General features: G+C 42.1%; 2 protein-coding genes across 2 annotated transcripts in view; one reads left to right on the top strand and one right to left on the bottom strand.

The window, feature by feature from the left end:
* The first annotated feature begins 443 nt into the window (after nucleotides 1–443).
* kctd3 (potassium channel tetramerization domain containing 3) lies at nucleotides 444–13,946 on the top strand. Its single transcript, XM_079157489.1, has 19 exons — nucleotides 444–807; nucleotides 1,102–1,155; nucleotides 1,983–2,028; nucleotides 2,291–2,364; nucleotides 2,465–2,523; nucleotides 3,158–3,238; nucleotides 3,425–3,583; nucleotides 4,202–4,292; nucleotides 4,745–4,935; nucleotides 5,238–5,353; nucleotides 5,719–5,806; nucleotides 6,034–6,150; nucleotides 6,260–6,430; nucleotides 6,593–6,748; nucleotides 7,135–7,231; nucleotides 7,443–7,636; nucleotides 7,828–7,966; nucleotides 8,213–8,335; nucleotides 9,069–13,946. The coding sequence occupies exons 1-19, from the start codon at nucleotides 737–739 to the stop codon at nucleotides 9,634–9,636; spliced, it is 2,595 nt and encodes an 864-aa protein (XP_079013615.1). The 5' UTR covers nucleotides 444–736; the 3' UTR covers nucleotides 9,637–13,946.
* A 1,655-nt stretch (nucleotides 13,947–15,601) lies between these two features.
* Nucleotides 15,602–21,499, bottom strand: part of ush2a (Usher syndrome 2A (autosomal recessive, mild)) — a gene marked incomplete at its 3' end in the record, with an annotated part of 191,303 nt that continues 185,405 nt past the window's right edge. The window contains exons 83-93 of the mRNA XM_079186116.1: nucleotides 21,339–21,431; nucleotides 20,729–20,874; nucleotides 20,423–20,549; nucleotides 19,931–20,021; nucleotides 19,544–19,720; nucleotides 19,361–19,444; nucleotides 18,869–19,010; nucleotides 18,633–18,720; nucleotides 17,304–17,369; nucleotides 15,908–16,108; nucleotides 15,602–15,691 (exon numbers count right to left, since the gene is read on the bottom strand). Coding sequence (XP_079042242.1) covers nucleotides 15,602–15,691; nucleotides 15,908–16,108; nucleotides 17,304–17,369; nucleotides 18,633–18,720; nucleotides 18,869–19,010; nucleotides 19,361–19,444; nucleotides 19,544–19,720; nucleotides 19,931–20,021; nucleotides 20,423–20,549; nucleotides 20,729–20,874; nucleotides 21,339–21,431 — 1,305 coding nt within the window. The remainder of the gene's footprint in view (nucleotides 15,692–15,907; nucleotides 16,109–17,303; nucleotides 17,370–18,632; nucleotides 18,721–18,868; nucleotides 19,011–19,360; nucleotides 19,445–19,543; nucleotides 19,721–19,930; nucleotides 20,022–20,422; nucleotides 20,550–20,728; nucleotides 20,875–21,338; nucleotides 21,432–21,499) is intronic.

Genomic DNA, 21,499 nt, shown 5'->3' with positions numbered 1-21,499 from the left:
TTCAGATATTGTGAATGTAGACATAACCACCTCGCCGGGCAGCTCTACTCGAGACTTGCCTCCAGTCTCCGAGGCAGATCCGTCTTTTGAAATCATGCTGTGTTGCAAAAAAAGAGAATTAATTTGACACCGTTAAAACGTGTATCTTCCATTGTTATTACATTATTAACACAACTGGATGTTATAATTACTTGCTAGGAGAGTTTTGTTAAAAGTTAGCAATTTGTTTAATTTTAGTAACCGTAAACATATACATGTTATGTTGTACGGTCATATTACACAAACCTATTACATAAAAAAACTTAAGTTAAACGGTCCAACCTCGCTTAGACGAAACCGGAAGTTGTCAGAGGGGAACACTCTCGCCTCGCTTGTAGACCGTTTGTACAGCTGTTTCACGTTGCTAATATTCTGCGCAAGATGTTATCCACGATTTACATGCAAGACAGTGATGCAAACAAGCTCGCTGGAAAATAAAGGCATTCTTGTGTGCCTGCCTTTTCCAGAAGAAGGCCCCTGTGTCTCTTCGCCCACTATGCGGAGGCTCAACGACACCGACGCCGTCCGTATATAACGGATATTTTATGGAAGGTGGAACGCAGGGAGAGGTTGTTAGGCTGGGGAGAGTCGGGACATCGGCTCTGCTGCTGGGAAGAGGAGCGTTAGCAAGCTAGCTCGTGACAGTAACAGTAGTAACAGGGACTTCTCCGTACGACGACCCATTGGCTCGGTCATCATGGCTACGGATGGTAACAACGTAACGCCCGGGATGGGAGAGATCATCCAGTTAAACGTCGGTGGGACAAGGTGAGCTTCGTCAACAGGACAGCCCGACTAATGATGGTCATCATTTGGGAAATTTGAGCTCTGGCTACGTAATGTTACGTGTGTGATGATATCTGCACGGCATGGCCGAGCAGCCATGGACGTGTACTTTATCATTATTATACTAACCACTCCGTTTCTCTCTCTCTCTCTCTTCTGCACACACACACACACACACACACACACACACACACACACACACACACGCACACACACACAGTCATGCACTGACCCTAGTGTTTGTAATAAATATGGTATTGTGTCTTTATACTTTAGGTTCAGCACCTCCAGGCAGACTCTGATGTGGATCCCAGACTCTTTCTTCTCAAGGTGAGTGTAATGTTGTCAGCATTTGGACTCTCTTAGAAAAACAGATGATGCATTAAATTGATCTAAACTGCTTGTACAAGATTAGATATTTGAAGAATCAATTGTAAGTGTTAGCAAATTAAGTGCAGAGTGTGAGAGTATATGCAACATTTAGCTCATAAGAGTCAGTGAGCGTGCTATGCTGCTGTTGCAACCTGTTAAAACCAAACATTTGTATTAAATAATTAATGTAGAGAAGCGGTAGTCCCATTATCTTGCCTCTGTCTTACTTCATACATCTACCATTCTGGGCATTGGAATCAAGTCAGCTGCATTACTTTTATAAATGTCGTATTTTCGGTTTGAGTTATTTAGGTGTGAGGGGAACCCACTGTTGGGCTGGGCAAATACCACAGTCGGGAACAAACTCAAACACTGGACAGTGAGCTCACAGTTTGACAACAGCTGACCAAGTAGTGCTAAATGCCCGTCTGTCTGTCTGCCAGTGCACCTGTCTGTCTGCCTGCCTGCCTGTCAGTCTCTCTGGCCCCAGCTGTCTGCAGTGTGCACTCAATATGTAGTCATTCTTCATACACACTTGCATCACATGCTGATGCAGCACTAATCTGTAGTTCAGAGTCAACAGGTAAGCTGTTTGTGTGTTGACTTCAGGTAGTGGTAACACTGCTGTTAGGTGTAAATGGAGAGGTGTGTGGGTTAACTGGAGCATTGTGTGTGTGTGTGTGTGTGTGTGTGTGTGTGTGTGTGTGTGTGTGTGTGTGTGTGTGTGTGTGTGTGTGTGTGTGTGTGTGTGTGTGTGTGTGTGTGTGTGTGTGTGCGCTTTCCAGTTTGCTGAGTGGAAGGATATCCACTCTTCGGGATGAAACTGGAGCTGTGAGTATAGCCTCTGTTGTTTCTTAATGTAAAACTAGGACAGCATCCGCACGCCACTTCTGAAAACACTTCCAGCAGATAGGACCTGACATTTGTTCTGTTGTATAAATATATCAAATATGTCATGAAACCATTTGAGAACATATTAGAGAAATTCTGTGACCCACAGTCAATGTTTCATCGTTGACTTTCTTCCAGTTTCCTATTGTTAGATAATGTTCTGTTAATATGACGATTGTAAACAATTCTTTTACACTTTCAGATATTTATTGACAGAGACCCCACAGCTTTTGCACCAATTTTGAATTTCCTCCGAACCAAAGAATTGGACCTGCGGTAAGGTGACATGACACAATGTTTATTTTTGGAAGACATTGTGTTGAGTCGTAACCAGGGTCTTACTGAATACTTCTGCTGCTTGTTATTCTCTCTGTAGGGGTGTCAACATCAGCATCCTGCGACATGAAGCCGAGTTCTACGGAATAACTCCTTTAGGTGTGTTGCTTTGAAGAGTTTTTGGAGGAAATGGAAGCAGGCAGCCTTGTTCATACATACAGTATATTATGTAAACCTTATAATGTACCTGCATTATATACATTTTCTGGGTACAGTTTGAACAGCTAAGAACAAGTGACCTGTCGATAAAGTGTTAAAGGGAAATGTTGACAACTTGACCAATGTCAAAACCTTATTACTATTTGTTCCATGTATATATAATATGGTTTTACTTCCTGTTTCAGGGTTTACTTCCCTTCATTGTCTGTACTTGAGTGGGAAAGTTACCATTGAGAAAACTGATCACCTGCTTTAAAATCCTAATGTTCACAGCAATACATACACAATACAGACATAATCAGTCATGTCAGGAAGAAAGAGTATGAGGTTAAAATCCACAAAACCTAAGGAGGATTTATTTAACACCAATAATGACAAAACTCTAATATACTTTGCATCACCATCGGTAAATATAATCATCCATTACATTCTCCTAATTGTTTTTCTTTATGTTTTACAGTAATTATATAAGTAGTACATTCATTTTGAAAAATATCTATCATGTTACTCTGGTCATCGTGGGCTCACTGAAGTGTGTGTGTTTGTGTGTGTGTGTGTGTGTGCATGTGTGCAGTGCGCCGCCTGCTGCTGTGTGAGGAACTGGACCGCTCATCGTGTGGTAGCGTTCTCTTCCACGGTTACCTGCCGCCCCCAGGTAAAGACGTGACACCGAGTGGTTCAGAATGTGGACTGAACATACAGTAAACCAATGAACTGTCAGCTAAATATTTAGACTTATGTTCCAAAAACAGTTGCAGGAAGGAAACAACCTGTTTTAAAGTCACAGAATACAATAAAAAACACAAAGCTCTGTTACATTGTCTGTAATGTTCCTTGACAGCCATCCCCGCCCGTAAATCCAGCCCTACCCCGGCAGCCTCTTGCCCCTCCTCTGATGAGCGGCCGGGTCCAAGTGGAGCAGAGGGCTTCACCCGTGTTGGTCCCCCTCCTCACCCTTCCCTCTCTGGCTCACCTGGAATAGACGACAACCACAAACTGGGTGAGAAAACCTGGAGCAGCCTTAGGAAGTGTGTCCGATTGTAATAGACCAGTAATGGTGATAATCTGTAGATTATATATGCCGACAGCTGTTGAGCCAGACCTCCATTTCAGCAACGTCTCTTAGTTTGACAGTGACTCCGCTACACTCTCTGCCTTCTACATACGTTCTCTTCATCTACTGCACATATCTGAGTTTGTCTGTTTTCTATAACAGTGAGAGAGTACAGTTTATGTATTGTTTATGCTCGTCCACATGTGCGTGTTTTTCTGTGAGTGCGCATTAATGCTGGAGCTAATGTGACCCGACACATCCTTTCAGTGCGCTGACTGAGGTAGCCTAGTTTCCCATCGGCCTGCTCTCTGCTGAGGATGACATCAGAGAGTATCGTTAGCTACAATAAACAGAGTGTGTGCGTGTGTGCCCTGGACTGATGCAGAAGGATTAGGGATGGCTGTTTTATACCGTGCAATACTTTGAAGTAAACATCACTGATTCTTGCCTGTTTCTAGACCTTTGAATCACTGCCAACATTACCATTATATTCAGAGGGACATTCAGTGTGATTGTCAGGCTATGAAAGTGGTGTGTTCATTTCTATGTTTTGCGTGTGTGCAGGTCCTGTGGTTGACCCCAGGAAGGTGCTGATTATAGCGGGACACCACAACTGGATTGTAGCAGCTTACGCACACTTTGTCATCTGCTACAGGTAATTCTGCCACAACGTGGTTGGTTTAAAGTTAAATGTTTCTCATCCACTCTATAGTTCATAAGGGGGAGACAGTCAATTATTTATGATGGGAAGATGGAGTCATTGTCTGTCTCACATTTCTCACACAATGCTTTTATACCTGTACCAGTTCAGTACAAACGCTGTCACCTTTGGCTCTGTACACGTTCAATCAAAGTAGAGAACTGTTAGTTTTAATAAAGATACACAGACAAGTTGAGAATAAAATGTAATTTGGTTTCTATTGGTTGTTATGCAAGCTTGTGGTAATGAAAGCTGCCTTTTTATTTCATCATACGCATGTCTAACTTTTTCAAAAGGGACCTACTAGTTCATAACTGTTCTTGTCATTTAAAGTATAAAAGGCTTTTCATTTGGGTAAGAATAAAAGCAGATGTTGACGTTTGTCTCTGTGTGTGATCTCGCTACAGGATAAAGGAATCTTCTGGATGGCAGCAGGTGTTTTCCTCCCCTTACCTGGACTGGACCATTGAACGCATCGCGCTTAATGCCAAGGTGGTGGGTGGCCCGCATGGAGACAAGGACAAGATGGTGGCCGCCTCCTCTGAGAGCAACATCATCCTCTGGAGCATCCAAGACGGAGGCAGTGGAAATGAGATAGGTAAACACACCAATACCCATACTACCAAATGCAGTGTTTAAAGAAATACCAGGATCTCCTACTGCATCTGGTTGCATTTGAAGTATACTGCGTGCAACAGTATGTACTTTTTAAGGGCAGCTGCAGAACTTACTAAAAGTAAAAATCAAAAGTTTGCGATTTGGAAAGCAGTTTCTGTATGCTTGTGTCTGCAGACCACCGTGCTAATTTCTGACCACCTTTTGACTTCCTGCCATCTCTGTGACTCAGCCTTCACAACCCCACAATCTCACATTAACTCCTTCCTCTCCCCACCACCTCAGGTGTATTCAGTCTCGGCGTACCTGTGGATGATCTATTCTTTATTGGGAACCAGCTGGTGGCTACAAGCCATACAGGGAAGGTCGGGGTGTGGAATGCCGTCACACAGCACTGGCAGGTAGGTGTGTGTAGGTGTGTGTAGGTGTGTTTGTTTGTATGGGTGAGTAGTAGAGAGAGGTGAGTGTTTGTGTTTTACTATTTTCCTGAGTGAGGGAACATCACAGTAACATTATGGGGCCTCAATGAGTGTGTATTCATTCAAAATCTGACCGGTCATTGAAGTAGGTGCAGTTTGTCTGCTTTCAGCTGAGGGATTGTGACTGCACAGATTAACACTGCACTGATTGTGAGTTCACTTTTTTGTGTGTGTGTGTGTGTGTGTGTGTGTGTGTGTGTGTGTGTGTGTGTGTGTGTGTGTGTGTGTGTGTGTGTGTGTGTGTGTGTGTGTGTGTGTGTGTGTGTGTGTGTGTGTGTGTGTTCAAGGTTCAAGATGTGGTTCCTATCACCAGCTGTGACACAGCAGGGTCCTTCCTACTACTGGGCTGCAACAATGGGTCTATCTACTACATAGGTACACACATCTTCATGCAAACACAAACGCGTGTACACACGTGGGGGTTCCCATCTTCTGTCTGCCATTGGATGTTTGTGAAGTTAATGAAGTGACTTGTTTGATTGTCGCTCATAAAATGCTTTTTAAAAAGTACTTTAGAGATTTGTTTCAGTCATTCAGCAACAGTCATTTTTATCTACATGATTCTGAGACAATGCGTTAACATTTTGTCTTCTTCTTTTCAGACATGCAAAAGTTTCCACTGAGGATGAAGGATAATGATCTTCTAGTGACAGAGCTTTATCATGACCCTTCAAATGATGCGATCACTGCGCTGTCAGTCTACCTCACACCTAAAACCAGTCAGTGCACCAGTTTTTCTCCTCAAAAAATAATCAGAGAAATGTTATTCCTGCATATGCTTGTCTGTTTCTTTTATTTTCATATTGTCTCCCCCCCATCCCCTCTCAGGTGTGAGTGGGAACTGGATAGAGATAGCCTATGGGACTAGCAGCGGTGCAGTGAGAGTGATTGTGCAACACCCGGAGACAGTGGGATCGGGCCCACAGCTCTTTCAGACATTCACTGTGCACAGGAGCCCGGTGACAAAGATCATGCTGTCTGAGAAACATCTGGTATCAGGTGAGGAAGGTGTCATAGGTAGGAGGATTACGCCAGGACCACACTGCCTGCGTGAGCAGTGCGTGACTGCTGCCTCGCTAACCCTTTTCTGTCTAAAATTAAAATAAATGATGGGTGTATACTTGTGATTGATATCTTGTGGTGTTTTTCCGCGTGTGTCAGTGTGTGCGGACAACAACCACGTTCGGACGTGGACGGTGACCCGATTCAGAGGAATGATCTCCACCCAGCCAGGCTCCACCCCTCTGGCTTCCTTCAAAATACTGTCCCTGGAGGAGACGGAGAGCCATGGGAGCTACAGCTCTGGGAATGATATTGGTGAGAGTTAGGAAGAGAAGAGAAGAAGCCAATATTGATTAATGTGAGGGAAGGATAGATGCATTTATAAGGAGAAAGAGAGGCATTGTCTGATACTGTCCTTGGTTGACATTAGTAGTAACGGGTGGATCTGATCTTTGCATTCAAATTCAGTAGATAGCAGGTACTCTATGTGCAGATATGAATATGTGTGTTGCCAGCTGTGACAGCCTTGACACACACAACATACTGGCAACATGAATTAAACAGCTACCAGTCTATCAGCCTCAAAGAGACACAAAAGTGGACACATCACTTACCGGAGACAAATCGAGCGCTAATGTTTTGAATCCAGATCTAAGATTGCAGGCTGGTGTGTAAAGACGTAGTGTGTTCTCTGCTCCCAGGGCCATTTGGAGAGAGAGACGATCAGCAGGTTTTCATACAGAAGGTGATCCCCATCACCAACAAACTGTTTATAAGGCTCTCATCTACTGGAAAGAGGTATCTTATTCACCGTCTGTCTTTCCCTTTCACCTTTGCTCTTCTGACTTTTAGCTAACTTTGTCTTTTATTGTCATAAACTGGGAGGAGGGAGGATGTTTCATCTCACTAAGTTGCTTTCTTTCCCATTGTAATTGAACTTATTTGTAAGATTTTGGTACTTCGGTTTGACCCTGCTACATGCTCGTGTGTGTGTGTGTTTGTTTGTCAGGATCTGTGAAGTGCAGTCGGTGGATGTGACCACCATCTCTTGCTTTATGGTGAGGGAGTGTGAGGGTTCGAGCCGGATGGGCTCGCGACCTCGGCGCTATCTGTTCACTGGTCATGGCAACGGCAGCATCCAAATGTGGGACCTGACCACTGCGATGGACACCGCTAACAAAGGAGAGGAGAGGAAGAGAGAGGGTGAGGAGATAGGGGGGGGAAGAGGGGAGGCTGAGAGAGACGGCAAGCAGTGGACGGCAGCATTGTGTGTGTGTGTGTGTATCTAATATTCTGAATACACATTGGACTACTCCATCCAGGATCAAGTGTAATTATTTACTTTGATGAACTACTGTATGTGTGTGTTCTGAAGCTGCTCTTGTGTTTGACAGATGCAGGTGGGCCTACAGAGGAGGAGCTACTGCAGCTGTTGGACCAGTGCGATCTGAGCACCTCCCGTTGTGCTACACCAAACATTAGCCCTGCCCCCTCCGTGCTGCACCACACACGCCTCAGAGAGTCCTGCTCGAGGTTAGAGAGACAGTTTACACACACACACACACACACACACACACACCACATCAAAGACATAAATGGACACAAATATCAAATGAGGAAACAATCAACTACACCCAACCCTTCATCTTCCTAATTCTCACTACAGATACATCCGCACGCACATTTATACACAAAATAAGGAACTGTCTGTCTCAATAGCACAGCAATGAATAACCTTCCTTGTACCAATATGCACTTTGTTTCTTTTCTTTCCGTCAGTCTTCAGTTACAGGCTCAGGAGCCCATTTCTGAGAGCCAGGCTACTTACGGAGCGGTGCGACCCTACAGAGAGAGCCCCCTGCTGGCCCGTGCTCGACGAACGGAGTCCTTCCACAGCTACAGGTGAAGTAATATTTTACATCGAAAATTCATTAAAGGGGCGCTTCACCCATAACACAAAAAAACTAAACAAAACCAGTAGTGCATTCCTGTCGTGCATTTTTTTTATTTGCATCAGGAAAAATGTAAACATCAGCAACAAAAACACTGGTGAACTCTCGGGGCAGATAACATGATTGGCATATTAACATAACTAATTGGCAACAGGGAAACACTGCCCATCACCGTTGACAGTGTTTTAAAACCAAGCATCACAGATGCAAATATAAGAGTCCGCCTCCCCTCGTCTCTACTTCTGACACGATGTAGACCGGTCTTTGCAACAGTCTCTGACCTCCCGTTGCTGGCTCAGCCCAAGTCCTATTTTAGGCAGGCAGGTTAGTGAATCAGCCCCAGGTACAATCTGGGCCAGCCGAGCTCTTATCTGGGCTCTCTTCCCGGGGCGGTCGACTCCACCCTAGGTAGCCATTGGTCCTGCTGATCTGGCTGGGTGCTCAGAAGATGCTGTGGGCAGTGATCGTGCTGCATTTAATTCAATCTCTGCCACATCTTCATGTGCTGATGTCAAAGTTGGAAGAAAAAAACGGCACAAGAAAAAAACATTCTCCACCACCCAATGTGTGCCATTCTGATAATGATCTGATATGCTACTTGCATGTATGCTGAGTTGTCCTTGTGCATTCTGCTTACGTATCTATCCACCTGTAACTGACTCCATCCATTTGTCTTTCAACAGAGACTTCCAGAACTTCAGCCTGAGTCGAGGTGTGCTGGACAGCACTGAACAGCACAGCACACAGGGCCCCAGCCACACCCTTGATGTCCGCCGTTCGCTGTGTGACTTTGGGCCCGAGGACAGTGAGAGGAGAGCCACGGCTATGGAGTTCTGGGCTTGCCGAACAGCCAGTTCAAGCTCTCACACAATAATCGGAGCCACGACGACTGCTGGTGCTTCCGGGTCGAAGACGGAAAGCGGTCGGGAGTCTCCACGACAAGCTCCCGACAGCCCGACTCCCGGAGGCGACGTTAGGCGGAAGGTGCACCCACAACCGGAGGAGGGAGAGGGATCGGGGGGAGAAGGAGTGAAGGTGGAAGGAGGTGTGAAGAAGAGGGGAGTACTAGAAGGAGGCTTTCTGGGGAGAAAGAGGGCTCCCCCAGTCCCCCACCTCTCCTCTGGATCTGAAGGCGGTGGCAGCGACTCATCTTCCACCGCCTCCCCCTCCCCAACCAAACTGTCTTCGTCCACCTCACCACGACACAGGAAGCTGGCCCCTGAGGCGTCCAATCAGGACAGCAGCCTGTGATGGTGCTCACCACCCTTTTTCTTTAGAGGAAGAGGAATCATGTTGTAGGGCCATGAGGGAGATGAGTTCTGGGTTTCACAGAAGAGGAGGAATGTGGTTCATGATGTAGCTGAATGAAGGACCTTCTTGTTTTGAGGACGGGTCTCCTTTGGTTCCTACGCTGGAAAACTTTTATTTAAATCATGCACCTTTTTTTCCAGTGGAAGACATTAGTGTCATACTTTTAACTACAGAAACTATCTGACGCGATGGAGCAGTTACACCATCCCAACGCAAACGGCATCTCAACCAGGGAAGGATTTCATTTTTGATCTCTTAAAGGATTGAAGTTTTATGACACTTGTAAAATCGTCTGGGTACAACTGGAGCTCCTACTACGACTCTGTTTCTGTTGGTGTAACAGATGATGGGTGACAGTAACTGTATGTTGGGCCAGGTGTCGTCAGGGGCGTATTGTTGCTGCTGTTTGGTTGAAGCACAAGCAAGTGTTAAGCCAGCGATGTAAAGCTTGTTTCATTAACTCATCGAGGTTCAGGCGAATTAGAATGATTAAAAAAACACAAGCACAGTACTAGTAATAGAACGAGGGTTAATCTATGTAATGATCGCTTTATCTAATGAGACCCTTAAACAGATAATGGGAAAAAAATGGAAAATACAAAAAGGAATTTACAAAAGGCACAGTTTGTACTTTTATAAAATATTTAAACTGTTTTATTGACGTACAGTCTGATGAGAATTAGTTTGTTCAGAACCTGACGTAAATCATTCAAGCTTACTTCTACATCTGCTTTTAAACAGAAAGCTAACAGCTAACAATGTCTGTCATTGTCAAAACCATATCAAAAAAATACTCATCACAAAAGTATTAATTTTACAAAGATACAAAACCAAAAAAAAGATGCAAATTCCTACATTTGATATTTGTGTAAATTACCATTTTTGTTGTTGTGAGTGACCAAACAATTAACCGATTAATCGCTTCAGCGTTTCAGATTCGTCAAAAAGGATTTAGGCCCCTTTCAAAAACTCACCATCATGTGAAGTATCTCTGACAACATGTGCAATCTGCCCGAGCCGGAACCTTTGGCAGCTACTTGAACCCTAACGTGTATCCACTTCGCTGCAGCCGGAGACTCGATGGTTTTTATTATTGAAGCAGTGACACAAAAAGCCGCAGCTGGCTATTTGAAATGTACCGTTACAAGTTCCAGGCCCATTGCGTTAACGTACACTGTAGCAGTCGCATAATAGCCTCGCTGCTCCTCAACAACGCTAAAAGAAGAACTGTTGTGTGTGTGTGTGTGTGTTCGGGCATTTGACTCGTCACAGGCTGACAGGAAACGCACAGGTGAAACAAATGTCATTAGTGATGACTTGTTTCCATCGAGTGTCCCAGAAAGCCATGACAGTGAGCCAGCACGCACACAACCTGGAGCCTGAATCCAGCTCCGCTCAATGGAATGCAGAAGTTTTTAGTGTTATCAATACACCTGTGCTTTTACTGCTGTGACGAGCCAAAATGTCTGCCATCCAACCCAACGCAGCAATTTGAGGAATTCTCACAAAACATTTGTAAATGTGAGTTTGAAACAATTGACGCTTCTGTGGTGTTGTATGAGAACCTTTTGCTCGATGTCTAAACCGAGAGAAATAATTCATAATTCAGCTAGAAAAAGACAAACTAAATTCAGTCTGTTTTCACAGTGGTGCCTGTGCAAGATCACACTAATTATTCTTATTATTTATATATTTTATTTTTTTACAGTATCACAATATAACTACACCTCAACTCAATACAAGGACCTGGTGAACTACATCACTTTACTCCCGTTGAACCAGATTTTTACGTGTCTTTGTTTTGTTTTGGATGACTGTTGCAGTGCCTTATTTAACTTGTTTGACGGTTATTAGTTTGTGTGTTTTCATTGAAAAGGATTTTGACCAAAGGCTTGTGAAGACTGTGGTGCCACACAACGGACCTGTCCACTCTGGCTTTGGGTAAAACTGAGTCCCGATAGATTTACACCAGGCCAAATCAGATTGTACGAGTGGTCACTTGAATCCATTGGCATTACAGTTCATATTAGATTCTGTTCTAATCTATTGTAAATTGTACATAATCTTGACATAGATGAAGAAAGTCCATCTTGGTTATGATATAGTTGTGAAGGTCTAAAAGGAAAGCTGAAAGTTGAATGGCAGCAACCTTAATTATTCATTTTGTGAGCTAAACCTGCTTCTTTACTGCTTAAACCATCACATCCCCCGTGAGAAAACAAGAAATCAAGCCCGCTCTTGATCTACGGTACTTTTTTTGTAATCATTGTGGGGACAACTGTAAACATTTCTGACTGTTAAAAAAAAAAAGGCAAATATATTAATGTAAATTATAATTTGCCAAATCCAGCAGCTATATTCCCTTCTTTAAAGTTGTTTTTAGCACATTGCTTATCATTTCAACTGGCCGTGTGGTCCCTGCCTGTACAAAGATGTACATTTTTATACACTTATTAACTGTCTGAAAAGTAGACGTACATACTCAAAACAAAATCCTGATGTGGATGCATTGATGTGTGTTAATGTGTGTCGATACCTACACTGTTGTCATTACATATTGTCGATAATCATAAAATGCCTATATTGATATTACCGTGCTTATGGACCTAACTGCATTTGCACTTGCACTATTAGGACTAATACTAAAGTAAATTACTAGTGTTTATTTTATATAAAAATATAAAGTTTAAAGTCTATTTCAGCACATAACTGTCTGTCTGTCTTCTGAAGATCTGTCTGTCCCTCTCTGGCTACGTTTACATTATATTACAGCCAGATGCTAGCGAGCTAAAAAGAATACATATCTGTTTGTTTGAACCGCCCGTACACCATTGTTTAACAATATGTATGTGAGCAATGCTGCATTATGTTGTTACTTCATTTACAGTGCTGACCCCATTATCAGATGTAACATTGAACCTTTCAGAGCCTCAATGTTCATGCAATTTAAACTACAACTGTGTTCACTAAATCTCTCAAAACTGGAAACGTTTCCTTTATTTTCAGAAGATTATGACAAAGCTGGAAAGTACATTTTAACACATTGTATAACAACATGACATTCGTCCAGGAACATTAACTTCACTCAAATTTGTCCAGGCAAATGTCATCAACATTAAGAGTAACTGAAAACATTAAAAAAGTATTTGGGATCTGAGATGTTTTAATCTAAGTGTGTGGGATGAAAAGAACTGTGACTTTAACCTCAGACTCAGTATAAAACGGACCTAAACAAAAAGGCTGCAAGTCACAGCTTTTAGTTTTCAGCCCATGGTTTGTATGGATAACCTGCCAAGGTGCACAATTTTTGTTTTGTTTGAGCGTCACAGAAGTGTGTGTGTGTGTGTGTGTGTGTGTGTGTGAGTCTCCCCAGCGCTTTAATTTCACTAACCTTCCCGTTCAGACAGTCTCCTCTCTGAGACGCCGTCTGTCGTCATCGTGATTTATGAGTTTAATAAAACCCTGTGTGTGTGTGTATGTGTGTGTGTGTGTTAGTAGCTCAGGGCCATACTGTCCCTTACAATCACTCCACAAGCTCTCTTTTCACAAGCTCTCCCTCCCTCCACGGCTGACAATAGCTGTGAATGTGGCTGTGAATGTTTTGGAAGTGCCCTTGTCAGACTGGTGTCCTTGAGCGAGGGCACGCTTGTTACTGCCAGTTTGTTAATTTCAAACTTGCCTTGATGTTCCCTTAAGGGACGCAGGAGCAAAACTAAATTACTGCTGCATAGTTTTGATGGAGATACCGGCCCGCTGTGTGTTTGTGCTGGCGGGTACGGCTGTGTGTGGTAACTAAATATCTGTGCAGCTGATGGCACAGCTGTGTTTTACTAACTCGGCAGAAAAGAACAGCACGTCATCCTCCGCCAGATCACCAGGACCAGTCTGAGGCACAGCGGTCTGTTAAGCTTAAGATCTCTGTTGTGTCACAAAGTGTGTTCCTCTCTCACACACACACACACACACACACACATTCACAAAGAAATCGGTTCAGTGTCCCTAAAAAAATATTTCACTTTCAGATTTGTATTCCTACAACTTTAAATAGATATTTAAACTGAGGCACCATATTAACCTCATCATGGAACAAATATTCACGTTTCAAGAGTGGACTTTCTGTCATCATGCATCAGTATTATCAAGTTCATGGAATTGGTACGTTTGTGTGTCCTTAATTTTAAACTGTTGCTTTTCAATACTGACATCTCTGCTAACAATGGAGTAAAACAATATTAAACTGCTAGAAGCTGTCTTTGGTTTTAATTCTTTCTTTTTTTGACCTGAAGGCTGCACTCATTTTTTTAATCTAAAAAAAGTGGGAAAAAACTGTTGCATAAAACAATATTGTAGGATATACATGATCAAAATATCCTGTCATGAAACTTTACATTGACGTTTTACACTATAGGACATAAATACTAGATAGATGTTTAAAGAGTGATACTTTGATATCTTTATAGGAAACAAGAAATGGACAAAAATGTCTGCAGCCAAAGAAGGAATCTATAACGGAGTCACAGTCATGCTTAAAAGTGTTTGCCTTGAGGACCAGTGTACTGTTCATGACTTGATGTGTTGATATTTCAAATCATTTTCAAGTGAAGAAAAGGTAAGAAAACAAGTAGAAAAGAACATGTTCTCAACCATTCTTTATAGTTCCTCAGAAAAACAGAAACATTGATCAAAGAATCCTCTATAAATAAGACTTTTACAACAACCATAAATAATACTGCCAGTGTAAAAAAGAAAAGGTTTTTATAACAATACAGTAGGCTTCAACTTTGTACACAACAACTCAACACCACACAGAAATTCAACATCTTGTTGTCATAAATACTGTTTCTATGATGTTTAACTTGAAATGAAATGGTGAAATGATGGGCCCAATTTGTGGAATCCAAATCTAAACAATGTTTCACACCAAAGCAGGACACAGCTGAGATTTGTTTTCATTCTTAAACTGATTTCTAGGGTCTGGATTCCACTGACAGCTGAACTATGAAGTCAAACAAAGACATTTAGCTTCACAAGTTGAACAAAGCTTCATTTCATGATTTAAAGTGTACCTCAACAACTGATATGGTAAAAACAAATCTCAGATTGGGTTTTCAAGTTACATCACATAATCCAAACAATCAGACGGCACATCAGTGATTCCCAGCCACATTTTAACACAATAATAAAAAACAGTTGGCATTTTTTTTGTCATAAAACTAACATCAAGGCCATCAGCTAAAGGACTACTGCTGCGGATAATGTATTTAAAGCTCACTAGGCACTAATTGACTGAAACCGTCGATATTAATGGACTTCTAGAAAGGTTTGATTCCAAATAGTGAGACGCAAACCTGCTATAGCTGATATTTCAAAACATTTTAAATAACTAAACTAAACAATTGGCAAGCAGAGACAGCGACTCATAATACAGTCAAATACGATCTGGTTCTTAATCTGAGAAGGAATTGATCACAGCTGACAGGGTCCATATCTGATTCCTGCTTCTACTCACGTTAAGACTATTAGTCCCCACAGGGAGTCACACATGCAGTGGGCTAAGACACCTGTTTTAATATAGTTTGACATGAATGCTGCAGTAAAACAACCACTATTATCCCGTTTCTCTCAGGTCGTTGGAAGTGAACACCATAATTAATTATTAAAACCATAACAGTGCATTTTGGACATAATCAGAACAAGTATTGGTCATCAATGCTGAACATTTCTTTTAACATATTTTCAAGACTTTCTAAATCATTTTTCAAGCATTTTAAGTTGTCTAAATAACTTTAACTAAGAGCCCCGTCTTTCCTCAGCTAACACCGAATACCAGGAATGTATATTTTCCAATTTTGGTTTGAAACTAGGTCTGATTTGCGACTGCGATACCTGATTAGACGTAGGGATCTTAAAGATGAGTGTCTGTGAACATGGTTTGCTCCCTTTTCCCAGATGTTAAGGCCTTGATGGCGTCCACAAACTCATCTTCCTCCACATACTGAAAGAGAACGCATGAGATCACAATTAGGTCTCGAGTGGTCTAAAAAGCCAACAGCATTAAAGGTTTGGATATGTCTTTTGGTGTCTTTTCACAGAACAGCTGGAGTCCCACAAATGATTTCTCAGAACCTAAATTCATTCTCTATTCCTGATAGAGCTGTTACTGTAAAACAAAGTCTCACATAATTTAACATCAACATATTTCAATCCTCACCAGTCCAGAGTCATGTCCCAGTGGGTTGTCCCAGCTTCCTTCCTCCATCATTAGGGACTTCCTGTCAATCAGCTGACTGACGCTGCGGTGCAGGGAATGCTGGGAGTAGGCCTGACTGAGCTCTGTTTGGCTGGGGACCCGCAGGACAGACATGGGGCTGAACCGTGAGCTGCTACTGACTATCTTAGTGTCTGTCAGACCCTGAAAAATAGATGGTGATTGAAACGACCATATTACAAATCATATACTTCATATTATTGCAAACCATTTTCCCATGCGTGCTGTAGTTTTCAATTAGATTAAGGAAGAAAAATACACATATAATGTTAATTGTGAAGGATTACACTGCTCTACTACTCACCTGACTCTGCAAAAATGATTTTCATATTTTACTGAAATAAATGGAAACCAATGGCAGCAAGGAACAAACTGCTGAAGGTAATCTGAAGTAGTATTGTAACAGTGTAAGTTATACATAATCATATCTTTGGTGTGTGGGATAAAAAATGCATAGTTCCTTTAACTGCAATTCTTCCCAATAAGAGTTTGTATAACTTTTTTTCTATAACTAAAGTTAAACATTTCATCCAATAAATATGTTGTTTTAAAGCTCAAATGCAGCATTTGTGTGTTTTGGGTATTATTGTTATACATCAACCAACTCTAGGAAGAAGTGAGGTAAATATATTCATGATTCTGTTGCCTATCAACTGGAAGACATTGATTTGAAATTCAAATAATTTTTCACACTTAAATATTATATTTGATTTATCATTTGAATTAAAATGTTTATCAGCTGTCATTGTCATACCATGAACAATCAACAGGGGGCAGTACTCAGCAAGGATTGGCCCCTTGGATCACATAGGAGAGTTCAAGATTTACAAAAACACAGCAGACGCACAAACAACTTATTTTTGAAGTAGCATAAACTCTGGCTTCATTGTTGCTGCTGTAAACTTTGGATGTATGAGATGATTTTATTTGTTGCGCATACAAAATCAACACTGTATTTAAGGACAAACCGACAGACTGTACGACATATCTTACCTTTATGATAATTCATCTTATTACACACACACACACACACACACACACACACACACACACACACACACACACACACACACACACACACACACACACACACACACACACACACACACACACACACACACACACACACACACACACACAAAGCATGCATTCACAAACAAAACAGACATGCGTAGAAAAGCACCCACACAAATTCACAATCCCATACCTCAGTGTACACAGTGAAGCTTTTAAGTATAACGTTGCTGATCTCAACACAGTCTGCTACAGTGTCAAACTGCAGGGGGACAATAAAATAAACATTTAGGGTTTTGACGGTAAATATAGAAAACAGTCTTACTGCAGGACGGTCGGGGAGCAGCACAGAGCTGGGGTGATGTTTAGAGCACAACTCAGGACAGGGCCTCTGTGAGAGAGAGAGACGGAGAGAGACAGAGAGAGAGAGAGAGAGAGAGAGAGAGAGAGAGACGGAAAGAGATAGAAATAGAGAGAGACAGCGAGAGGAAGAGAGAGGGAAAGAGAGAGAGAGAGAGAGGAAGAGAGAGAGACGGAGAAAGAGAGAGAGAGGAAGAGAGATAGACACAGAGAGAAACAGATAGGAAAAGAGAGAGAGAGAGAGGAAGAGAGAGAGAAGGGAGGAGAGAGACGGAGAAAGAGAGAGAGAGAGGAAGAGAGATAGAAACAGAGAGAGACAGATAGGAAAAGAGAGAGAGAGAGGAAGAGAGAGAGAGACAGAGATGGGGGAGAGAGAGACGGAGAAAGAGAGAGAGAGGAAAAGGAAGATACAGAGACAGAGCGAGATGGAGATAGAGAGACAGAGAGAAAAAGAGAGAGAGAGACGGAGAGCGGAGAAAGCAGGAGAGACAGAAAAGACATAAAGTATATAAAAGAAAATTATGATTTTTTGAAAATTATGTGGGAGAAAATTAAATAGAGGAGTAGTAAGACTGGAATGGAAGGTGGTAAAAGGAAAATGTTTGAAAGTAAATGAATAAAGCAATGAATCAACCAGTGGATAAAGGTGTTGTTGGTTATGAGTGATCCCGGAGACATACGGGGATGATGTCTCTACTTGGAACAAACTTAAATATATTGGATAAAATGTTCCCATTTCTAAAATGCTTTTTTTCACAGGCATGATAAAAGCAGCTGTATAAACCTCTTTCAGGGTTGGATTTATGTAAAAACATCCAACAAATGAAAACTTTAGTTTCAGGGTTTTTTACTGCTATGTTTATGTTACACAACTGCTTGTGTAGGAAAGATTTAACAAGGGCATACAAGCGTGTAAAAATACTGGTAAAACTGAACCATTCACTCCCTGGTATCACAGAACCTCATTTCTATTCAAAGAACAGCTTTCCACTAACAGTTGTTGTTGCAGCCCCCTCTGGTGGAGCAACAATTAAGACACAGCTGCTCTTGCATTGACACTATTTTCTTTTAAAAATGTGTACAATCTGCAGAAAAAAAGTGATTTGATTGAGTTACCCAATGAGTTCAAGAAATCAAACAAAAATACTTGTTTCCCCCTCTGTTTTATCTCCCCTAACTTTTCTTATGCTTTTACCTCTTTGTAAACCCGACTACCTCTCTCTGTCTCTCTTACTGCAATCTGCCCTTTCAATCGTCTCGTTGTACGAGTGCCTTGATTCTCTGCTCCTCTCACCATGTACGTCTCTCCCCCAGCCTTCCGGGTCTTCTGAAGCATGACCAGCGGGGGGCGCTCTCTGGCTGATGGATTCTTCCTCAGGGCTCTAAAAAGGGGAGAAAAATCATCCACACCCTTTTGTTCTGATGTCTTAGTGCAGTTAAATATTACCCAGTGCAGAGTACGTGAGAGGAAGAACTTCTATTGGATTTATGCTGTAAAGCTTTTACACGCTGCATATAACATCAGAATACCTTTGTAGTACTAGGCCCAACAGTATTGCTAGCAGAAAGAGACCAAGCAGGGCTAACAACAAGATGAACCACAGCTCAGAGTAAACCGGCGTTGCTGACATGCTGATGCCCTCTTTACCAACGTCTTCAGGCTCAGGAGGACCTGCAGAAAAAGATAAATAAGTTACGAGTTTAACTATATGATTCATTCCATGTACTGTTTGTGTATTTATTGTATTCATTTGTAATTACCTTACTCTGCCTATGCATTGTACTGTATATGATTTGACAACATTTTTAACAAAACATAATGCCAATAAAGTTTCACTGAATTGAAATGTGGAAGAGGATGTGAGGAACAGATAAAAAAAAAAATAGATTCCTTAGTCGCTGAGGAAAATCTAGATTCAGGTCTGATTTGACCTGAGGACTGATTCCAGCAATGTGTGTGTGTGTGTGTGTGTGTGTGTGTGTGTGTGTGTGTGTGTGTGTGTGTGTGTGTGTACACGTTACCTAGGCCTGTTGCAGGGCTATATCTGATGGTGGGAGTACTGGCGCTGCCACTGTTTGTGGTACAAGTCACCTGAAATGACAGAGCTAAGGGAAGAGCGAGAGAGAAAAAAAAGTGCGTATCAACCTATGTTCCCACCTGGTATAAATTCGTAAGTAGATATGCATATGTGTGTGTGTTCTCACTTTTCTGTGAGGTGAGTGGAATATGGAGATAGCTATAGAAACCAGTATAGACCCTCAGCTGGCTCTCTGTCACACTAAACTCCTTCAGGTAATCATTGAGGGAGAAGGACCCCGTCCAGTCCAGCCAAATAACTGTCAGGTTGCTGTCCACCGGGAAAGGAGACACATACTGTGGGGCTGGAGAGAGAGAGAGAGAGAGAGAGAGAGAGAGAGAGAGAGAGAGAGAGAGAGAGAGAGAGAGAGAGAGAGAGAGAGAGAGAGAGAGAGAGAGAGAGAGAGAGAGAGAGAGAGAGAGAGAGAGAGAGGGGACAAGAGAAACGTTGGTTGTGTGTTTGTTTCTTAAGACGGCTTAGCTGGGAGAGTTGAGGGATTGGACACATGCGTTACCTTCACTGAGAGTTGTAACAGTAGTCCAGTTAGAGGCAGTGCTGCCCATGTTGTTGAAGCAGGCAGCTCTCAGCTGATAGGTGGAGTATGGCTGGAGACCTGCACAGATTAGCACAAAATTCACAACACAGACAACAACACTATGCCAGTACCTCTCTAAATCTTTTAATCAGTGGTTCTCCTTCTTTGAAGATGGCTTGCAGTCTATTTCAGTTTAGCTCAATTATTCTTATTTACGTCTGTCATCTGCCTCCTTGTCACAGCTTGTTTAAGACTTTATTGATCTCCAAATGTTTTATTATTAATGGGTCACTCACTACTGGGAGTTCTGAACTTAACTGCTTTTACACTTAAAAATATATGTTATTGTGGTCATTGTTCCTCTTTCTTATTCCAGTTTTGGTACTTATACAAATATAACTTTTCCTGTAAAACATGCCAGGACAACTTAGAGTTATGTATTTTAAAAACATCTTGACTTGACATAACCACGGAGTGACCTGTCACATTGTAGCTCCTCCTTTTGCCAAAGAAAGACATTTCTATTGGCCCTTCGATGCAAGGGAGGGGTACAGGCTGGGGAGGCTGCGGGCAAGGTGATCTGAGATATAGTTCACAGCTGGAAACAGAGAGAAAGAAAGAAAGAGAGGAAGTGAGCGAGAGTGAAATGATGGTACGTGTATCTGCTCATGCCTTCTGTCTCACTCATTAATGTAATCTGACTGCTAACAGTTTTTTAAATCTTCAGTATGTTGAAAATACACTGAACAATGTGCACTTTATGTGTTTTCTACCGACCTCTCAATAACTCCATTAGGTGCCAGAGGCTCGTCCCATTCCAGCTGCACAGAGCGGGAGGTCAGGGTGACGGGGCGAGGAGGAGGCTGCTGGGCCGGGGGGGCTGCCAGGGTGTGGAGCTCACTCAGTGGACCCTGGCTACAGCACTGTCAAAACAAACAGTTCACAAATGTGTGGTATTTCTGAGTGAACGAGTACTGCGTCGTCTCAGAATTCATAGAATAACTATAAACACAATATATAAACATTTAGCTCAGGGAGTTGTTTTCCAATCAAAAGAGTAACACTAGTACCTCTGTTCAAGGATTTTACTGTAAGAATATCACAATAATCTAAGGTAAGCAGGAAAAAACTAAAGTGAAACAACTAATGCAACATGGTGACTGTAACAATCTCATGTAATTTGGCCTGCCAAACAATACAATCTCCAGATCAGTGATAGTAAAACTGGTGAATATCTTTTCTTTACAAAAGACTATTTCAAAGCAAAGCTAAGTAGATTTTCCTCCAATCAATACTCTATCTATAAATCTGTCAAACCAGACTGAATCTGTGATCTCACTTTCAGGACAAAGTGTAGCTGTTATGTACTAGTACATATTACTATTACCTGATAACAGGTGCAGGCCTCTACTCCTACCCAGTACTGAGTGTAAGGACGCAAACCATGGAGAGTCTGCTGATGGGATGTACCCTCTGAGAGCTACAGGAAGGGGAAAGAAAGAGGGTGAGATATGTGTATATTTCAGGTAGTCATATAAGTGAAAAGCA

This window comes from Pholis gunnellus (assembly GCF_910591455.1).
Source record: "Pholis gunnellus genome assembly, chromosome: 1".
NCBI classification, from domain to species: domain Eukaryota; kingdom Metazoa; phylum Chordata; class Actinopteri; order Perciformes; family Pholidae; genus Pholis; species Pholis gunnellus.
The sequence above is the reverse complement of the archived record's forward strand: the minus strand, read 5'-3'. Positions and strand labels throughout refer to the sequence as shown.

Excerpts from the sequence above, each read along its gene's own strand:
- kctd3 (XM_079157489.1), top strand. The coding sequence starts at position 737 with ATGGCTACGGATGGTAACAACGTAACGCCCGGGATGGGAGAGATCATC. Across the intron at positions 3,584-4,201 it reads AGACGACAACCACAAACTGG|GTCCTGTGGTTGACCCCAGG; the intron begins GTGAGAAAACCT and ends GCGTGTGTGCAG. Across the intron at positions 6,151-6,259 it reads CTACCTCACACCTAAAACCA|GTGTGAGTGGGAACTGGATA; the intron begins GTCAGTGCACCA and ends ATCCCCTCTCAG.